At 45.2% G+C, this 19008-nt stretch overlaps 1 protein-coding gene across 1 annotated transcript; it reads left to right on the top strand.

The window, feature by feature from the left end:
• The first annotated feature begins 946 nt into the window (after positions 1 to 946).
• On the top strand, positions 947 to 13944 carry LOC135806083 (set1/Ash2 histone methyltransferase complex subunit ASH2-like). Its single transcript, XM_065320229.1, has 20 exons — positions 947 to 1133; positions 1232 to 1329; positions 2005 to 2096; positions 2876 to 2968; positions 3580 to 3645; positions 4560 to 4738; positions 5054 to 5108; positions 5687 to 5828; positions 6285 to 6362; positions 6725 to 6753; positions 8828 to 8888; positions 9693 to 9789; positions 10241 to 10308; positions 10652 to 10683; positions 10953 to 11018; positions 11500 to 11526; positions 11761 to 11790; positions 12026 to 12094; positions 12420 to 12482; positions 13243 to 13944. The coding sequence occupies exons 1-20, from the start codon at positions 1075 to 1077 to the stop codon at positions 13396 to 13398; spliced, it is 1560 nt and encodes a 519-aa protein (XP_065176301.1). The 5' UTR covers positions 947 to 1074; the 3' UTR covers positions 13399 to 13944.
• The last annotated feature ends 5064 nt before the right edge of the window (positions 13945 to 19008 follow it).

Below are 19008 nucleotides of genomic sequence, written 5' to 3'. Positions count from 1 at the left end.
CGGAATCCATAACTAATTGCTAAAGCAAGGGAGACAGTGTAGGAAAAGTGATATCTATTATTATGTGTGTGGACCAGACAGAGTGGCGGCAGGAGGAAGAATAAAATCTGTGAAGCATTCAGGCTATTGACTGTGGTGTGCAAAAAGCGTGTCTATCAGGCCGGCGTACAGGTTTCTATAGATGACAGGTCATGCATGCAAAGTGTCACGTGCTCCTACGCTACGGTGCGCCAATACTACAATAGTACTGGTTGTGGACCGTCAGACTCAAGGCTTGCAAGGTTTATAGTCACAGTAATAGAGAGATGTCAGATACACATAGCGTATCATGATTGGTAGTCGCGCGGTCGAGTGTAATTTTTGCGGGGAAATGCGATGACTACTCCCGGATTCCGGGATACGCCGTATTTTACCGGTTATAAGTCGACCTCGGTTAAACTTCAACTTTATCAAGACCACCAATGTTACCTCAATTCACAGGTTCAAGAGCAAAATGATCAATAGCAGTTGAATCCCAGTTGTAAGTCAACTACCCGGGTGCCCACTTTTAGACTCCCCTCAGTGTACAGTGTGAGTGTGTGTGTGGGGGGGGGGGGGGGGCGGGGCGGCCGGGGCCCAGTATACTTGGTGCATGACTGAGTACGATAAGGCTCATGCTCCTTCTCAATTCTTGGCTTTCAAGTCTTTGTATCATTTTAATTTATCAAGACAGTTCCCATGATCCCGTCTCTCGATCTCCCATCACTGACATCAGGGCCAGGGGAGTCGTGACGGACTCGTACTCCCTGATGCATCGATGTCTGATGATCATTCTACATGCATACGTCATGTTTGTTTCCAAAATCATTAATATTATTTTTACTTCTGACAAAAATGGATAAATCGGCAATATTTTGCCGCGAAATTCCGTGCCGTGAGTTCTTCAAATGTGTAGGAAAACACCGATCTTGAAACGTAACACATTGTGATCGTGAGAATATTACTTCTGCTTCGTTTGCCAAGACATTCGTTTCATGCAGTGCATTTCATATAACTGCAAGTAGCATAGTCTACCAGTTTTGGAGATGAGAGACGATGGATCTTGAATGCCACACGTGCAAGCAGCTGACTCCAGTCAGCGAAGTTCAGCATCTGTATGAGCCAAGTGACCATGGTTTGCTCAGTTTTCACCCTTATTTCACCAGAGGATTTCTGTTACTGTTTTCTGTTTCAACTAATTTGGTTGGTGTAGGTTCGTCAACTGGTCTTTCATTACTTATATGTCCAATTACCAGTTCCAATGCTCTGCGTGTGGCGGCGGTCTACCTAATGTTCGTCGATGTCCAGCTGGTATGTGTGTTATCATACATGTGGTGTGTGTATGGTACATAGTCAGGGTGCCCCGATGTTCGGTGTACTGTAGAACCTCTCTATTGCGGACACCCTGATAACCAGACATGCATTAAGTTAACATGTACAATTGTGGCCAAAGAAGTCCTACCCATGAGTCCAAAGTAGCGCCGCGTTTCCATGTCTATTACGTTATTGTAGTGTTCACGTGTACCTACACGCTGTGGCATTCCTTGGCCACTCCAGACATTCATGATGCATGTAGTAGTAGTAATACATCGTGATTTGTTATGCATGTAGCATGTGCCGTTTCCCGCGCGCGCGCGTGAAACGGACTTCGCGGCTTTTTGTCGCTGTGCATGTTTTGACTCGGGACTCTTGTTGTTTTGGACTGAAGAAGAAACAATACTACAGTTATGCACCGTCCAAAAGCCCAGCCTTGGGCCGCATGAGCCGCAGCACTGCTTTCGGCTCACAGGTCGCATTTCTTTGGCCACGACAGTACATAATCCTAGGAGGGGAGGTGTTCTGATTACCCAATGCCTTTTTACTCGAATGGGAATAGTAGCAACTCTTCCTCTCTACTGCATTTTTGACAGTTGTATTTTTCATCTTTTCTCCGAAGCTGCTAGAGGCACGGAAGTAAATTCTTTCCATGTTTTGTGTTACCAACAGTATGGGATGGTATTTTACTGACCACCGTAGCTAACTTGACAGCGGCTCAGCGGTCTGAGGATGAACCGAAGCAATTCTTTGACTTGAATCAGGTCAGTGTGAATGCTTTGGTGACCAGGTGCGAGCTTGTGCAATGCATCCGTGAATGTGTGTGTGTGTGTGTGTGTGTGTGTGTGTGTGTGTGTGTGTGTGTGTGTGTGTGTGTGTGTGTGTGCAAGCGTGTGTGTGTGTGTGTGTGAGGTGTGTGTGTGTGCGCGCAAGGGTGTGTGTGTGTGTGTGTGTGTGTGTGGCGTTACATACATGGTGTGTATGTGTGTGTATTTTGTGTCTTTCTGTCTCCCAGACTGCTACCGGTATGTGTATGTTCCTAATTTCACAGCTTAGAGCCAAGCCAGCTTCTTGTGGATGTCCTGATAAAGCACGAGGGACGAAAATTGATTCAAATATATCGAAACTTTCAGCAGCGTCAACCAGGAACACTATGGCAGTTGGTGCGTTTGGGAATGCTTTACGGCTTAAATTGATATAACATTGATACGTTTAAGGGGAAGTATACCCTATAATCAAATTTTCATCGGTTGTAGTCTTCGGGGTGCTGAGCCGAATGGTCTTGGTCCGGGGAAGCTGAGATGCTCCCTTCCTCCTTTATTCCCAATCGAACTCGCGCACTTCCACCGAAACTGGGTGACTGCGCCCTACTATATGGGGATTTGTATGCAAAATGTCACTAAAAGCGTCTCAGCTTCCTCGGACCAAGACCATTTCAACTCAGCACCCCGAAGACTACAACTGGTGAAAATTTGCTTTTATGCTTAACTTCCCCTTTAATGGGCACTGCTTGACAGGTGTATTCTCGTGTTGAACACTGCAGGATATCATTCCATTTATTCTAACCAACTGGGACTCTATCTGTACGAACCGCTCGCGTTCAAGTCACTGGTCGGCGCGTCTTGACATGCGCTTTGTAAGTTTGAAACTGTCACATTGTATTTGTCGTTGTATTTGTCGTTATATTTGTTGTTGTTGCTGTTGCTGTTGCTGTTGCTGTTGCTGTTGCTGTTGCTGTTGCTGTTGCTGTTGCTGTTGTTGTTGTTGTTGTTGTTGTTGTTGTTGTTGTTGTTGTTGTTGTTGTTGTTGTTGTTGTTGTTGTTGTTGTTGTTGTTGTTGTTGTTGTTGTTGTTGTTTGAAATCTTTTATTCTCACGATGGCCTGTGGCCAATATTGTTGTTGTTGTTGTTGTTGTTGTTGTTGTTGTTGTTGTTGTTGTTGTTGTTGTTGTTGTTGTTGTTGTTGTTGTTGTTGTTGTTGTTGTTGTTGTTGTTGTTGTTGTTGTTTTTGTTGTGGTTGTGGTTGTGGTTGTGGTTGTGGTTATTCCCATTGTTGCTGTTCTTGGAGCTGCTGTTGTTGCTGTGCATTGTTCAATTTCCCATTGCTCATACATGTATAATGTTTCTGGATACTCAAGCTCATTGTCAAAGTGTGTCATTTTTCAATGCCTGTACATGTATTTCTTTTTGTTGGTCGCTATTCCTTATGCAATTGTTGGGTTGTTCTTGACGAATTACCCTTCTGCAGAAGCAATATCCTGACATTTATGATATTGATGATTCAACGCCACCGCAATACTCCTTGACTGAGAAGGTAAGCTCTTCTTCAGGTGGTGATGATATGAGTACCTCTCATTGTGGACATTCACAGTGCGACTACCTTTGCTCCCTCTTCCTTCTATTGCCAGATGGCACTCCAGGAAAACACGTTTGAAATTCGGCCTGTGACTGGCATCATCTGTATTTACTATTTTTCATTTTTTCCGTCATTTAATTAATGATGGTGGTGTTTCAATTCTTAGTTCCCATTTTCTCACTACATGTATGATCTTGTAGGGCAAAGCTGGGTTATTCTCGTAGTGCTAACCAGCTCGTGTTGAATGCCATTAACCTCGTCACCAAGTCTGGCGGCTCACTTGTTAAGTTGTTATTAATTCAGTACATTGTAGTACTGTAAGACATGTATATATAACGAGGAAGCAAATCTAACGTTTTAACGGATGACATTTCTCCGTTATAATAAGATCCGTGGAGGCCGTACTGCTTCATTATGCTGTGTGTGGATATGGCAGAATACTGCAAGATCGTTAACATATCTTCTCGTTAACCTATGAATTTTGGACAATCGTTAAATTTGCGACTCGTTATAATAACATGTCTTACAGTACGTTGTGCACCGTAATCCTTATCACTATCTTGCGGTACATGTGCCACACAATACGCGTAAGGTACTGCGCACATAGATACATGTAATTCTGTAGTGTAGGCGCGAAAGATCATTGCGAACATAGAGTAACAGGTATACCTGATATTCCATGTCTGCAGTACCTTACGCGTACCTTATGCCGGTAGCTGCTATAACTCGGAGTTGTGTTGCTGGTGGGGTGAACAAGGTCGACAAGGTCGACCGGAGAGCGCATGTGTTGGGCAGTTTGGAGACTTCTAGTATCCAATTCTGTATCACTGTCGTGTAAATTAACCATTTGTGCATGTGTATGTTCTGTGCAGTATCAAGATTTGTCTGTATTGACACCATCGTTTGTTGACAACCTATTTAAAATTGAGAGAAAGGTTGTTGACCCCACACCCAAGCCTCTTCCACCGCAGGCTACCGTAAAGCTCCCAGGAACACGAGGACCGAAACGGAAAGGTGAAACTTTCCCCACTGCATCCAAGCGCACCAGAACGTAAGCACCATCCAATATACTACTTACCGACTATTTGCGCACGTGTGTGTGTGTGTACTGTTGTTTTCTGCTGCTGCTATCTATTGGTACGTATGTCGTGTTTCCGTGCCTTATGGTGACATAACGGGGTCTGCGGAAGTTGTGCGACTACTGCAGTTAGTAGTGGTGTCTAATATACCGACGTTGGTCTTGACTTGTATTCACCATGGTGGTGCTGTTGCTGCTACTCTGATCAATCAAAACAGTCTTGATGGTATTGCTGTAAAGTGTTGTGATGCTTTCGTTCCTTTCTCCATTGTCCTCCTGTTGTACTAGCACTACACCAAAGCTTCCCGTACACGGATACCCAACAGAGCATCCTCATAACAAGGTGGGTATGTCTGGTTTACAGAATGCCACGAGATGCAGTGTCAACGAATAAATACGGTGCCGTCCGTAAAATTCGAAAATCTGAATACAGTAGCGGTCAAATTTAGTCTGACCCACCCCCCCCCCCCCCCCCTATTTCTAACACTATAATTTTCGTCTTTCAACCATGACATGTAATATAATAACATGGTTATGATGTAATGTTAGACCATTTTCTCCTCTCATCAGCATGTGTGTATACATGGACACTTGACTAAAACTGTCTTATCCAAGATACCCCCAAACAAAGTCCTCGGTGCCATGGCCAAATCTGGATCCACTGCAGTATGTGACGAATGATTCAAGTACTGAAGAGGTTAAAAGGCTTGTGTGACCAACCCAAGAAATGTGAAGGTCTGCACCGCCATGCGCTCAACTTTGACGACTCCCTGCATGTCGACACGTCAGGCACCGAGAAGTCAAGTGTTGGTACGCGGCACCTGCGCGCGTACATAGTAGTGGGTGTTATACTGGCTTCTATGTTATGTCGCCTAAGTTAGATCATATTTTGTGTTTTTTTTGGTGATGGTTTCGTTGCAGGATGGGTATCGGTATATTTTGGCTGAGGTGGACCCGAGGACAACGGAGAAAGATCTTGATGCTTATGCCGGCAAGGCCGTACCAGGATTCCTGTACCGCGTTGTTGCTCCTCCACTCTCATTGCTAGCGTTGCATGATCGAGGTACAGTGTTCCTTGTGTCGATACAGCTACCACAATCGTTACACACGTACTCTGCCTACTGTCATCTCCGACACTAATCTGGTGATACAGTGCAACCTGTCTAAGCCGACCACTCGAGGGACCTTACGAATGCGACCACCGTGTACAGGTGGTCTTTTTATCCTGGGTCAGTTGACTGGAATTGCCATCCCTTGGTCCTAGTGTAGTGGTCACCTTGACTGGTTTTACTGGAGTTGTCAGCTCTGTATCTATAGTAATGTACTGCTGTACTGTTGCTACTGTTGCTACGGGGCCACACTGGTATAATCAGGCATGGTGTTGGCGTGGCATGAGCGAAACTTCTCTAAGCCGGTTGTGTTTCTCAACACAATTGTAAGCCGGTGGTAACGCGGATGTGCGAACTTTACTCTCTTTTTTTTACTGTACTGTTGGTGTTCTGTGCTCTGTGCTGTGCAGCTCCTCAATTGAAAGTGTCTGAAGACCGTCTCAATGTCACAGGGGACAAAGGTTATTGCATGATACGTGGCACTGTTGGTAAGGCTTGATTCGCATTCTCTTTTTTCTGCTTTCCTTTGCATTCTTCAATATTTAAAATAATAAACACAGTTCGCATGTAGCCCAAGTGAAACGTACGGGGTTAATGCATCTGTCTGCAGGAATAAGTCGAATCTGACGTACAATTGATAGTAGCTAGTAGTAGGGGCTAGCTGGACAGATTCAGGGGACATGGGAAGGTTAAGATCCAGTAAAATCAAAATTAAATTTCATGCGGAGTCAGTACATCTGTTTGCAATATCCAGCCAAACTTTCCGATCCCTGCCTAACTGTTCTACTTCTTGCGGGGACATGTTGATCAATTTTAGATTGCATGATTTTTTGCTTGTGTCTATATGCAGGCGTTTCACATGGACAGTGGTACTTTGAGGTTAGTCAAGCATCTAGATCTACCTTGTACATTGCATAGCAGTGTATCTCCATGTACATGTACATCGTACATGTATAGCAGGTTCTAAACAGTAAACAGCATGATTTATGGTTTACAGGCACTGGTCTGTGCCCAGTTATCACGGCTGTTAGCTGCACTTGGATCGCGGCAACTTAGTTTTCTGCACGTGAACCATGAAAAATCAATGCATGCTCATGCATGTTCATGCATAACCAGTCAGCTGGCCTGCTCGCCCACGCATTTGACAGGTAACAATTCCATCAAATTTTAGATATCGCTTCGTTCTAAGTCTCAAAACAGTCTGAAGTCACCAAACCACGCTGGTAATCGATGGCTATTCAATGTTAACATCTTCAGGAAGACTTCAGCCGTTTCCCGAGAGTTTGGGCATCGTTGCCGTTATTTTTGACGGTGTTCTTCTTCCTCCTGTCTGGAGCTGCAATTGCATCCTGGAATTATTTGAAAGGTATTTCGTGCGGGCTGTGGGGGGTTCCAACAGGCATAAACTGACATCGCTATAGGATAACTGGTAACTTTCACCCTTCAAGGAGGTAGAGCAATGAGAATTTTTTTGTGGCGGTCGTCCAATTTTTGTGGCGGTCGTGGCTGTATTTGTGCACTTCCAAGGCTTTCATTCTGCCTGATACTACTCTCTACTGTATGGAAATCGTTGTTTAGGCACATGTAGCTGTCTTATTTGGTAGATCTGCTGTTTTCAATCGCTTGGGACACTTTGTCTAGCCTATTTGTCTTTCGTTCGTGCCATCTATCAGTTTTGTGGGGTGCCTTGACCTGTATTTGTGAAGTTCTCGAGTAAAGACCCTAATTCTTGACTGGAGTCACGTCTTGAATTGAATTTGCTGGGCGAGCCCTCGTTCACGCAGGTGTCCTTATCGTAATAGTCAATATCTGCTTGCTGGACGGACTAGCGGCTAGAACAGGGATGACCAAATGGTCCAAGTGTGTACTAGTACACGATTATTGTTTCCATCATCGTGAAATGAGCGTTGTGGAATTGCAGTCGTCTGCCTTTGGCACTGAGGACATGAGGAGAGTTGATTGTTACTTCTGCTCAGCAATGAAGCGATCATCAGCTCTCTTTGTTCTAATTATTGAGAGGACATACCGGCATCGCAATCAAGTAAAATAGTCAAACCTCGCCAACCTCCAAAGAGAGTCGAAGGTATTTTCTCCAAATGCAAAGACGATCTTTGTGAGTTTGTGACTTGCATTTGCGTGCATACATGAGCAAGTCACGGACCACGGCACGTGCGCGGTTACCATGCCATCTCGAACCGACGCCATCTTTCTAAGTTGCCGCTTCTTGACAGCCGTGTTATGTGTATGTGGACCTTGGCTCATTTGTGGAATTTTTTTATTATTTCTGTGTACTGTAATGAAGTATGTTCAATTGTTGACACATTAGGGAGGTTCCGGAGTACGATTTTTCGTGCCAAAATCCGTAGAGGCGCTACGGATTTTTTATACGTCGTTTTCGAGCAGTGAAATGTTCCGGAGTACGGAACTTATGTGTTTGCCGTCATTGCCTAGGTTACGATCGCAAACACGTCACATTCCGGCGCTATGCCTTTTTATTTTGAAAATTTGTACCGAAATCAAAACTTCCCGCGGAAAATCGATGTTTCTCGTACCAAATTTGTACGCGAAAAATCTTTCTGCACCCGATGACGCAAAATCTCCATACGAAACATGGTTCGTATGAAAGCCAGTCCACACGGATTCTCCGTGCCGAAAAATCGTATGGAGCACGCCTCGAAAAAATCCGTGGCGCCCATACGGATTTTGGCACGGAAAATCGTACCCCGGAACCTCTCTATTATCTTAGTGTTACTGGCAACTTACTGCCCTACTCTTGTTTCAAATCTTTATTCTTACGATGACTGTTGTTGTTGTTGCTGTTGTTGTTGCTGTTGTTGTTGTTGTTGTTGTTGTTGTTGTTGTTGTTGTTGTTGTTGTTGTTGTTGTTGTTGTTGTTGTTGTTGTTGTTGTTGTTGTTGTTGTTGTTGTTGTTGTTTGACTGGCCTTGGTTCAGGTTCGTGTTGACAGTATGCCAGAGCCGTCAGCGTGTCGCATTGGTTGGGCGCAAAGCCTGGGTGAGTACAGCAGTGAGCAGTGAGCAGAGAGCAGTATTGCATGTACTGTAGAACCTGTCTTTACCCGACATACTTGGTGCAGCGGAGTCTTTCCGGAGATGACAGGATTCCTGTGGATACAGGTCTGTTGTCCAACCTTCAGTATGCATATCAAATTGGTCAGTACAGTCAGACCTCTTTAATCCGGCACCCTTGACTTTCGGCAGGACTTCTCAAGAAGCAGATCGTTGCCAGTTATTTTTACCACGTATATCTGGCACTTGTTATCCGTCTCTGACAGGACTTTCCCCCAAAAAATGGTCACAAGTGTGTGCGGTTGAGCTTGTTTGTCCAACATCAATGCATGTGCAATGTACAAGTTCACAACTTCACACCAGGGTGCCAACTTGTCCACTCTCTTTGACTGGTAGTAAGAGAACTCGTGCTGGTGGACTACTGCAGGGGCATAGTTGTGTGAGACTAGCACCCTCTCTGATAGTAGGAGCACGGAAAAATGATATGCATGTTAGGAAAAGTCATGAGTTGATATGCATGTTGTGATACTTTTCTAAGGGTGCTAAACTCTCCACTGTAACTTCTTCATCTTGCTGACATAATCATACCCAGTGCCATCATGGCGGATACCACCCAAAACGGTCTCTCGGCTACCATTGTTTTAAAATCATAACAAAACAGTGGACTCGCACTTTGACTGGGCTGGACTGTCCCTTCAAGTCTCTGTCAGGACCATTGCTGCTGGAAATGTTGTGTTTAGCCAAAGCAGAGAGCACTGTTGTGTATTTACCTACCTCATTTCTTGTTCAGGCCAGCTACAAGCTCCATGTGGTTATGATAAGTTCAGCTACTCATGGCGAAGTCGCAAAGGCACTTTCTTTCATCAGAGTGTTGGAAAGCACTACAGGTAAGAAGGTTGATACTGGTGTACTACACTACCTCTTGGCACTAGATTAGGGATGTGACAGGGCTCTCATGCTTTCTTGTGACTGCCGATGCATGTATATGTAGTCAAGCACGCTCTGGAGGTCATCTTGCCGGAGGATGCAGCCCAAGGGCCGCAGACCCCGATGGATGCGTTCAAGAGCAAGATAAGCCATCGTGACCGACAAAGAGCGTGCTTGATTTGATTCCTCACATGACTTGATGGTCAAAGGCCGAAAGGTCCAATTGTCGACCTCCCAAAGGCAGCACATTTTCCAAAGTGAAGTCAATCGGGCATGATCCACTGCTTATGCTCTTGGCGGTAAAAGCCGAGTACAGTATTGCCTATTGGTCATGGCTTGGGCAATGATGACATGTCATGTCAGAATGAGTTCCTATGTGCACTGTATACTGCATTTGTTCTATGCGTGCAGCGCTGGTGGCTTTGGAACTGGTGATGTTCTAGGGTTTCTCATTGACCTCCCAGACAACGCTGACTCCAGTAAGTGCAGCAAGGAAGTTCTGAGTCGAAGCAGGAATACCTGATTATACCAAGGAACTACAAACAGGTGTTGTTGGCCATTGCCATGCCTCCATGAACTACTGGCATAAATCGTGTGTGCAATGTGGCATGTTGTATTGGCCATGTACACTGTTGTATTGGCTGGGTGTACACTCGACGTTCGCGACAGGCTTCTATGTCTTGGCCAATCGGCCAAAGGAAATTAGTTATCACTGTAAATTAGACAATTTAGACCCTTTTCAGTAGTTCTGCAGGAATACCTTTGTTGTCCTGGTATCGTGTATGCCTTTCATGTGTTCTGTATGCTTGTTCTGCGTACCAGGTAAACATTTGCCACCTACACACAAGGACAAGGTCAGTGCATTGTACTCCTGTTGAAATGAACCTGCACTTGTAAACGAGGGCAAGGGCCGAGATGTTATTGGGTTGCCTCCTTTTTTAAACATGATCACGAAAAAAATTCTTGGGGAGGCTTTGACTATAATTATGATACTGCATCAAATGCTGCGTGGTGGTGACTGTGGGTGTGGTGTTGGGTTCTGTCAGTGCATGGAAGTAGAATTTTGCTTGCCATAGCTATAGCTTGTAATTTTTGTAAATATGGTGTGTCTGTCTCTCTGCAGGCTCTTATCCGCTTCAAAAACTTCCTCTACTATGAGGAGAAAGATTATGTCGAAAGAGAAGAAAAGGTTAGTGCTATGGTTGTGATAATGCTTGGTATCATCGGCGATCATTTCATGAGCAGTGCTTCTACGGCGTGGGTTTTCGTCGCAATAAAAGTGTTATTTTCCAAGCTGCGTGTGCTGCATTGGGCCTGGCCTCTGCAATACTAATATGTATGTGGAAGGTACCATTAGTTGTACTTTGGGGTGTATTTTGCAAGAACTGTGGCAATTGCTCAGGCAAATACTACCACCATCGCTAGTCGGTCACAGATGCTGCAAGAATTTGAAGAAGATACCTCAACGTTGTCTTATACATATGTAGTGTCTTATCTGTGTGGGGTTGGCTTGTATGAATTCGGTGATGTGTATGTATGTATGTATGTGTGTATGTGTGTATGTATGTATGATGAATTGGCCAGTAAAGCCTCTACAATGTGCTATGACATGTTTGGTAATTTCTAATTGTGTGCGTGCATATGCGTCTTTACCTCTGTACACTATCCAGGCCTTGATGAAGCTTCCTAGCAGCAGGGTAAGCTGATTGCAATGACTATGTGTTCTAGATTTCTCCTAAATGCTCTCTCTCTCTCTCTCTCTCTCTCTCTCTCTCTCTCTCTCTCTCTCTCTCTCTCTCTCTTTCTCTCTCTCTCTCTCTCTTAAGTTTCTTCTAGATTCCAGTGCCATGATGTAGATGTACTGTGCATGCTGTATGGAGGAGTGCTGTCATCCACAGACTGTGTTCTTTGCTGTGTACTTTTCAATGTAGCTGGTATGTTTCAAGAATGGAGTAAGCCAGGTAAGTCCAGCTCTCTGTGTTCCCTTTGCTTGTTCGGCCCACACAGGCTCCAACAGCTGAATAGAACTCGAGAAGTTGCTGGCTACCATTGTTGTCAAGACCAGGGTTGAAAATCCTGTTTTGACTGTTGTAAAGTGTGTCTGTGGGCATACATGCAGTCTTTGAACTTTGATGTGTCAATGATGACAAAATAGTTTGTTTTAGCTGACTGTGATGCGGTTGTGTGCTCTTCCAGGGAGTAGCATGTGAAGGTGTGTATGAAGGGCGCTATTACCCAGCAGTCTCCTTGTTCAAGAATGCAACCGTGAGTCCTGGTTACTGGTAGCTGATATCTGCTCGCCACACTCATACCCAAATTTTGGAGCTGAAGACTTCTCATGCTCCTCTTCCCATATACATGTAGTATTTTAACACCGTCTCCTTTGTATACTCTTGTCTGTTTAGCATTGCCATCATGGATGTTGCTATTATCCCGTCCCATCTCGGGTTTGGGGTCTTACATGCGATGTTGAAGCAGGTGTAGACCGCACGGCTTGTTTCAGTTGCCGTTCCTCATGGCATATTTACTATTGCCTGTTGACTGGTTCTGTGAACGCTCATCCATGTGTGTATGTTCTTTCTCTTTCTAGATAACGTGTAACTTTGGTCCCACGTTTGAATGTCCACCTGATGATGATACGCAGTACAGGCCGGTAAGTGTACGGCTAGTTGCACACTCTTGGGAGCTTTTAAAATACTCTTGCTGATAGCTCATACTGTGCTAATTTTCAACTACAGTCAAACCTCGTTAGGACGAACACTGATAAAGCGAACTTTCCATTAGTACAAACTAAAGCCAATCCTATGCTTGACCAGGCATCATATCAAGTCAAAATTATTTGTTTACGACGAACTCTGTTGGGTGAACTAATTCAAGCGTGATTTGAACAAAATCAGCACGTAGTACGAACTTTCGGTCCACTTGCGTGTACTGGCTGTAGTTTTTTTTCCGATAGTCGAGGCCTCTTGTACGGGCAAAACGAATTGACAGCATGGTACAAGGCGGAGGATATGCTATCATGAATTCATTGCACACGGTACTTACCTGTTGCTGGCTAATGCTAGGAATAAAATGCTTTACATGTGCCACAACATGTACCTTCACGTAAATACAATCCATATGATATGCATATCATTTTTTTGTCGGATCTGGATAAGAAGAACTCCGGATAAGACAAACAAATTTGTTCAGTCCCTTGAAGTTCGTCCTAACGAGGTTTGACTGTACTTACTACACTAGTATACAAACTGCTGAGTTGAACCACTGGGCGAATTGAAAGTACACATGCTGCTTGACAATGCTGCTTGGCAAAGGAACTTTCTGAGTGTAGTGTTCGACCGGTGGGTTCCACTCTTGAAGTTACTGATTGTGCAGGCTGCATTTCCACTGTGCGTGCGTGTGTGTTTGCGCAGATGAGTGAAGCTGCTGACCATAACATGATTGAGCAGGCAATGGCTGACATGCTCTTTCACGTGGAGAAGGACGTTGATGGAGAAGCTGAGATCTTGAAGAGAGCCGAGGAGGAGAATGGCACAACTACCAAATTACCTGCTGCTGGAAAGAGGTAGCACATACAGGCTTGTTTCTGTTGAATCGATTCGTGTTGCTTGAAAATCTCTCATGAAAATTTCTCATCAAATGCTCGTTTTACTATGAAATATTATGATAATCCATTGGCCACAGTGCAAGTGCCGAAGCCTGCATGAAGACATACCTCACATGAAACACATGTCAATGCAACATCACCATGGTAACTGGTCATATCTCATATTCCATGTCTACAGTACAGAGTACTACTGGTTGTGACCTCGGTGCACACGCTACAGATAATTATCATATCACACATCATCATCATTATGCTCTTTTCTTAGTCTTGTGCTCTTAGTTGCTTTCTGTTAGAAGTTTGTTAGGATGTGGCATGTGGATAGTGGACACCTGCTTAGTTTCTCGCGTACTTGCTTTTTGTATATTGCATCGCTGTCAGAAAACGAACACGGACGGTCTTCCGTGTCTTGAAATGCTTTCGGATCGATTGCAGCAGAAGTAGTCATCCCACCCTCTGCAACTACAAGTAGTTGGTGCTATTTGCTTTCGTTTTTCAGACGGCACCTTGGGACTATCCAGGAGTTGAAGTGAGAGAGGCCAAGTACTCATAGCCATGCAAATTAATTTTGGTAAAGTCAGAGACAAAGCAGGGCTGTAGCATCAGGATTTCAGGTGGTCCGACCAAATGGGATCAGTACTTGCAAGAGTACATAACCTGGGGGTTATGTATAATCCCAGGTTATGTATAATGTACTCTTGGTACTTGCTGCGGCCCTAGGATATCAATCCGCAGTTACTACTGTCGTCAGCAGATACAGAAGTGTAGACTAGTCCAGTGGCAAGTGAAATCCAGCCTCACCACACATACCAACTGAACTGAAGAATACCGGTATGTGACGTCTTGAAGCAGCAGAATTTCCGTAGCAGAAAAATGAAATGGTGCCTGGTTATAAAGGGGCCACTGTACCGCTATTGAGTGTGCATGGCCAGTTTGAGTTTCGAATATCAGACATAATCACATTGCTATGTGGTCCATTGTATTGAGTACTATTGACTGAAATTGGTCCCAGAAGAAAGTTGAAATTAAACCGTATTTATTATTAGGATTCCGCCTGTATTGATTGTGTCCACTGACTAACCTCGTAGGCACACCCATATCCATACACGCCTATCGCCGAAGCAATGGCGGTGCAAACATAGCAACTTCGGCTGGGTTTACACAGCTTACAAGGCTGAGGAATTCACCACCCTTGCTTTGGCCAGGTCTTACGCAGACACTACTTGTTGAAATGGTACATCCACCCACATGGATTCACACGTGTGCGCGCGTGCATAATAATAATTATACACATGCGCGCGCGTGAGCGCACACACATACACATACACAAGTAGAACATCACCGCACATAACCAACAGGCCCAGTACAACATAAATTGCCTAAATAAATTCCGGTTGAAGCAAAGGCTGTTACATGGCAACAGAAATAATAGGAAGCTAGTTTGACTACTAAAATGTAATAATTTCAAGAATAAAAACTAAAATCATAGCACAACACCTGTGGCAATATGACACTGATCGGATTTGGATCTCGGAAACCATCACCCGTTACAGAAAGTTACTGATAGACTGCTTGCTATCTGCTACAACTGGATGCAGAGCAAGGAGAAAGCTGATGGCCCCCATCACAATAAACAGGCACACTCATCAGCTAGCTAACTTTGTACTGCTGCTGCTGTACTTCGCTGGATGTAGCGAGAGTCGGGTGTAAAGTTTAGTTCACGAAAATGATTCTCCCATTTCTTACGAGTCAGTGAGGCCATGCGTCTTGATCAGGGCGTTGGCCTTTTCGATGTACGCCTGTTGAGCAGCTTCTTTGCTCATGCCCTTCCTGGAGTCCCAAGCATCCCATTTAGCTTTGCCAGTGAAGTCCAGAAATCCTGGTCGCTCCGTGTTGCAGTCACCGATCGTGGCTTGCTTGAAGTGCGAGTAAATGAATAACACGTCCTCGTCAGCTGGACGGCCAGCCAATTTCTTGACGTCCGCAGCTGCCTTCTCAAATGCCTCAGCCATTGTGAAGTCGAACAGAAGTGAAAGGTGAGCTACTTGGAAGGACAGTGGCAGGGGATTGACTAAACCGTGGATGAGACAAGTAAAGTTAGTTCAGAAACGAGTTACGTAAGTCGTTGATGCAACACGTAGATCTACACCGAAATAAAAGAGTGGAGGGAACTTTTTAGTTGTAGACGTGTGCACTGTAGTTCGCCGTATCGATCGACGGCGTATAGTCATGAATTCTTGACGTGACGCGACTTTTTCGATTTTTTTAGTACAAAACTGAAGTCCGGCGTGCACGTTCGGGCTCTCCGCCTAGCGCCTTCTCCGTGAAATAATAGACACCAGGGAGGTTCTGCTCTACGTTTTGGGAACGCGATGCAAAGAATCACGCGAACTTTCTTCGCGTTCCCGTACCGTAAAGAAATGCTGTTCTGCTCTACGTTTCACCTAGAGAAGGCACGTGGAATGTGTACTGGGAATTTACCCTTCCATATTTGGCAGTTTTCAGCATGCAGTTGATCGATACCCAGCAAATCCGTACGCATTTTCTCTGCGTGTGCCACAACGTAGAGAACCTCATCTCCGCGTAGAAATCTGGAGCCAAAACACGCGAAGCCGTAGACTCTAACCCAGGCACCTGCTCTCTATGTAATTTCTCTACGTTTCACGTTTAGCAGAACCTCTCTACCCTTAGCAAAAAACGTTATGTTGTAACGCCTACTAATGGTATTAGGCTGTGTTAACATGAGAAATTTCAACCCGGGTCGAGTTCAGCCCGGGTTGAAAGTTTGTACGATAGACAAAAGAGGTGAGCGTTTACATGAAGACAGTTGACCCGGGTCAAATACTGATATGCCGCCAAAAGTCCTCTTCTACAGTCCTGTATGGTCACGTGAATCCGTTCGCGCGAAATTTGCATCTGCAGTGCTGTTCAAACCTGGCGCGAGATACGCACAGAAGTACGTTTGTACGATTTTCTTGACCCGGGTTGATTTCAACCCTCCCCTTGGGGGGAGGGTTGAAATCAACCCCGGGGCGAAATTTCAACCCGGGTCAAGCGCAATGCGTTATGTAAACGTGCCATTCATTTTGTGCACATGGCGGGTTGAAATCTGACCCGGGTCGAACTCAACCCGGGTTGAAACGCTTCATGTAAACACAGCCTTAGGGGGTTTTGCTCTACGTAATTACGTATGAAAATCCGTATGTCGTACAGGGGGAAAATACCGTGATTTAGGTTCGACCTTTAGCAAGATGCACGCTGTTGCTACGAGAATAGCCGCTTTTTTATTTTGCGCTGTACAACCATTTATGTCACCATATACGCGATACAAGGTAGTAGAAGTAGTAGTAGTAGTAGTAGAATTTATTATTTTGATAGGGAAGACCCTACAGAAGGTGAAATGCATACGGACCGTATGCAATATTTGGCCAAAACCCGTACCGTTGGTCACAACGATAAATCAGCCCCCATAACGTTTTTCAAGTACGCCGCAGCTTCAACGCTATTTGGGTGATCAAGGTACGAGTACCGTAAAAAATAGCGTTACCGTTGTTTGCTAAGGGTGTCTAATATTTTTTTTTAAAGAAAAAAAGTTTTGCGTTCCGACTCTCCGCCTTCTCCGCGAACATCAGAAAACTAGAGGAAAACAAACAAACACAAGAAGCGAGAATGACAAGCTGAAAAGCAGATTTTTTTATTGTCTCAGGCTGTGTTTACATGAGAGGTTTCAACCCGGGTTGAGTTCGACCCAGGTCAGATTTCAACCCGCCTTGTACACACGAATGGCGCGTTTACAGGACGCATTGCGCTTGACCCGGGTTGAAATTTCGACCCGGGTTGATTTCAACCCTCCCCTGGGGGGGGGGGGGGGGGGGGGGTTTAAATCAACCCTGGGCGAGAAATCGTACTTCTGTGCGAATCTCGTGCCAGGTTTGAACTGCACCGCATATGCAAATTTCGCGCGAAAATATTCACGTGACCAAACAGGGCTCTAGAAGTGGACTCAGTTTTGGCGGCATATCAGTATTTGACCCGGGTCAACTGTCTTCATGTAAACGCTCACCTCTTTTGTTTGTCGTACAGACTTTCAACCCGGGCTGAACTCGACCCGGGTTGAAATTTCTCATGTAAACACAGCCTCGGTGTTGCCAACACATGGCACACTCTACAGTCATGGTCTACACCGTCTAGTCTATGGCGGCCCGGGAACAGTAAAAAAATGAAGAACATGAATAACCGTCACTGGTTTTGAGGGAAAGACGCCGCTGAAACGGGAAAATCTGAAGAAAAACTTACTGTCGCCACCAGGACTCGAACCAGGGACCCTCGCATGGGTACAACTAACTCTGTTCAGGGGTGTCGGAAGGTGTTTTAGTGTGGTGCGGTCAGCCATGCGAAGTACACTTTACTCGCGGGGGAGGGGCTCTGCTGAGCCGGCGACATTTTTGGAAATTTAGAATTAGAGTCCAGATCAGTGTATTGTATTGATTCACTGGGTAACTGGGGGCAACAAGTGGGGGTGTCAGCGTGTGTGTGTGTGTGTGTGTGTGTGTGTGTGTGTGTGTGTGTGTGTGTGTGTGTGTGTGTGTGTGTGTGTGTGTGTGTGTGTTGACGCCCGGTGGATGCCACAGTGCCACCTGGAGCTACCGGAACGTCGGCACCGGCGGAGGGATGTTGTGCCGCGCATTGTGGCAGGTGTGGTCACTGCTTTCGCGGTGTCCGGGGACGGGGCAGGCATCGCTGTTCAAGGGTGGCGCATAGACCAACAGCAGAGGAGTGCTCAGCCTTCCAGCACGTGTGCATATGCGGCAAGCGGATGCGACTACCCGTGCACCTGGAGCGTCATCGGGCGTCGTGTCCTCTCTCTCTCTTCTCAAGTTTCCCAGTGATGGGATCACGTGACCCTTTTGCGGCAGTGACTCTACAGGACAGGACAGGTATGTGTGTGTGTGTGTGGTGTATGTGTGTGTGTGTGTGTGTGTTTGTGTGTGTGTGTGTGTTTGTGTGTGTGTGTGTGTGTATGTGTGTGTGTGGGGGGGGGGAGCGTGTGTGTGCGTGTGTGGAACATTTCTTCCCATGCACATAGATTTCTACCAGGCAAGTTCTGGTGAAGAGCAATAACTTTGATTTTGGAAGGTACCATGGATGAATATCATCGTCATGCTTGATATTTGGAGAAAAAGTTAGAATTGTATTGAATGACTGAGAAACCAAAGAGAAAATTACAATGTCCATGAAGAGTCTATCCGCAATGCTCCAATAGTGAATTATATGTACCAAAATAACAAAATAACAAGCTGGGCCACATGTTGCATTCAAAAATTTGAGGAAAGAATATGCAAAGAAAACATATGACCGCGGCATGAAAAATCGATGACCTGTGAATAAAAATTAATGAGGTGATCACGCGGCAAAGCTGAATACAATGCAAAATATGCAGAATCGTCCTGTGTTAATTCACCCGCTGTGGCTGCCATGCTCAGGAGCGGCTCGGGAGTTAGAAAAACTCTGGGAAACGTTCTCGGGCAATTGCACTTCCAGCCACTGGTGGTTCATTCAAGTTGATCGCCAAGTT

This window comes from Sycon ciliatum, chromosome 1 (genome assembly GCF_964019385.1).
Source record: "Sycon ciliatum chromosome 1, ocSycCili1.1, whole genome shotgun sequence".
Classification (NCBI taxonomy): Eukaryota; Metazoa; Porifera; class Calcarea; order Leucosolenida; family Sycettidae; genus Sycon; species Sycon ciliatum.
Note: the sequence above shows the minus strand (reverse complement) of the source record. Positions and strands in the feature narration are given on the sequence as shown.

Coding starts and splice junctions, on each gene's coding strand:
- LOC135806083 (XM_065320229.1), top strand. CDS start 1,075: ATGGATCTTGAATGCCACACGTGCAAGCAGCTGACTCCAGTCAGCGAA. Junction 2,969..3,579: donor CGCGTCTTGACATGCGCTTT/GTAAGTTTGAAA, acceptor ACCCTTCTGCAG/AAGCAATATCCTGACATTTA. Junction 8,889..9,692: donor TGGTTGGGCGCAAAGCCTGG/GTGAGTACAGCA, acceptor TTTCTTGTTCAG/GCCAGCTACAAGCTCCATGT.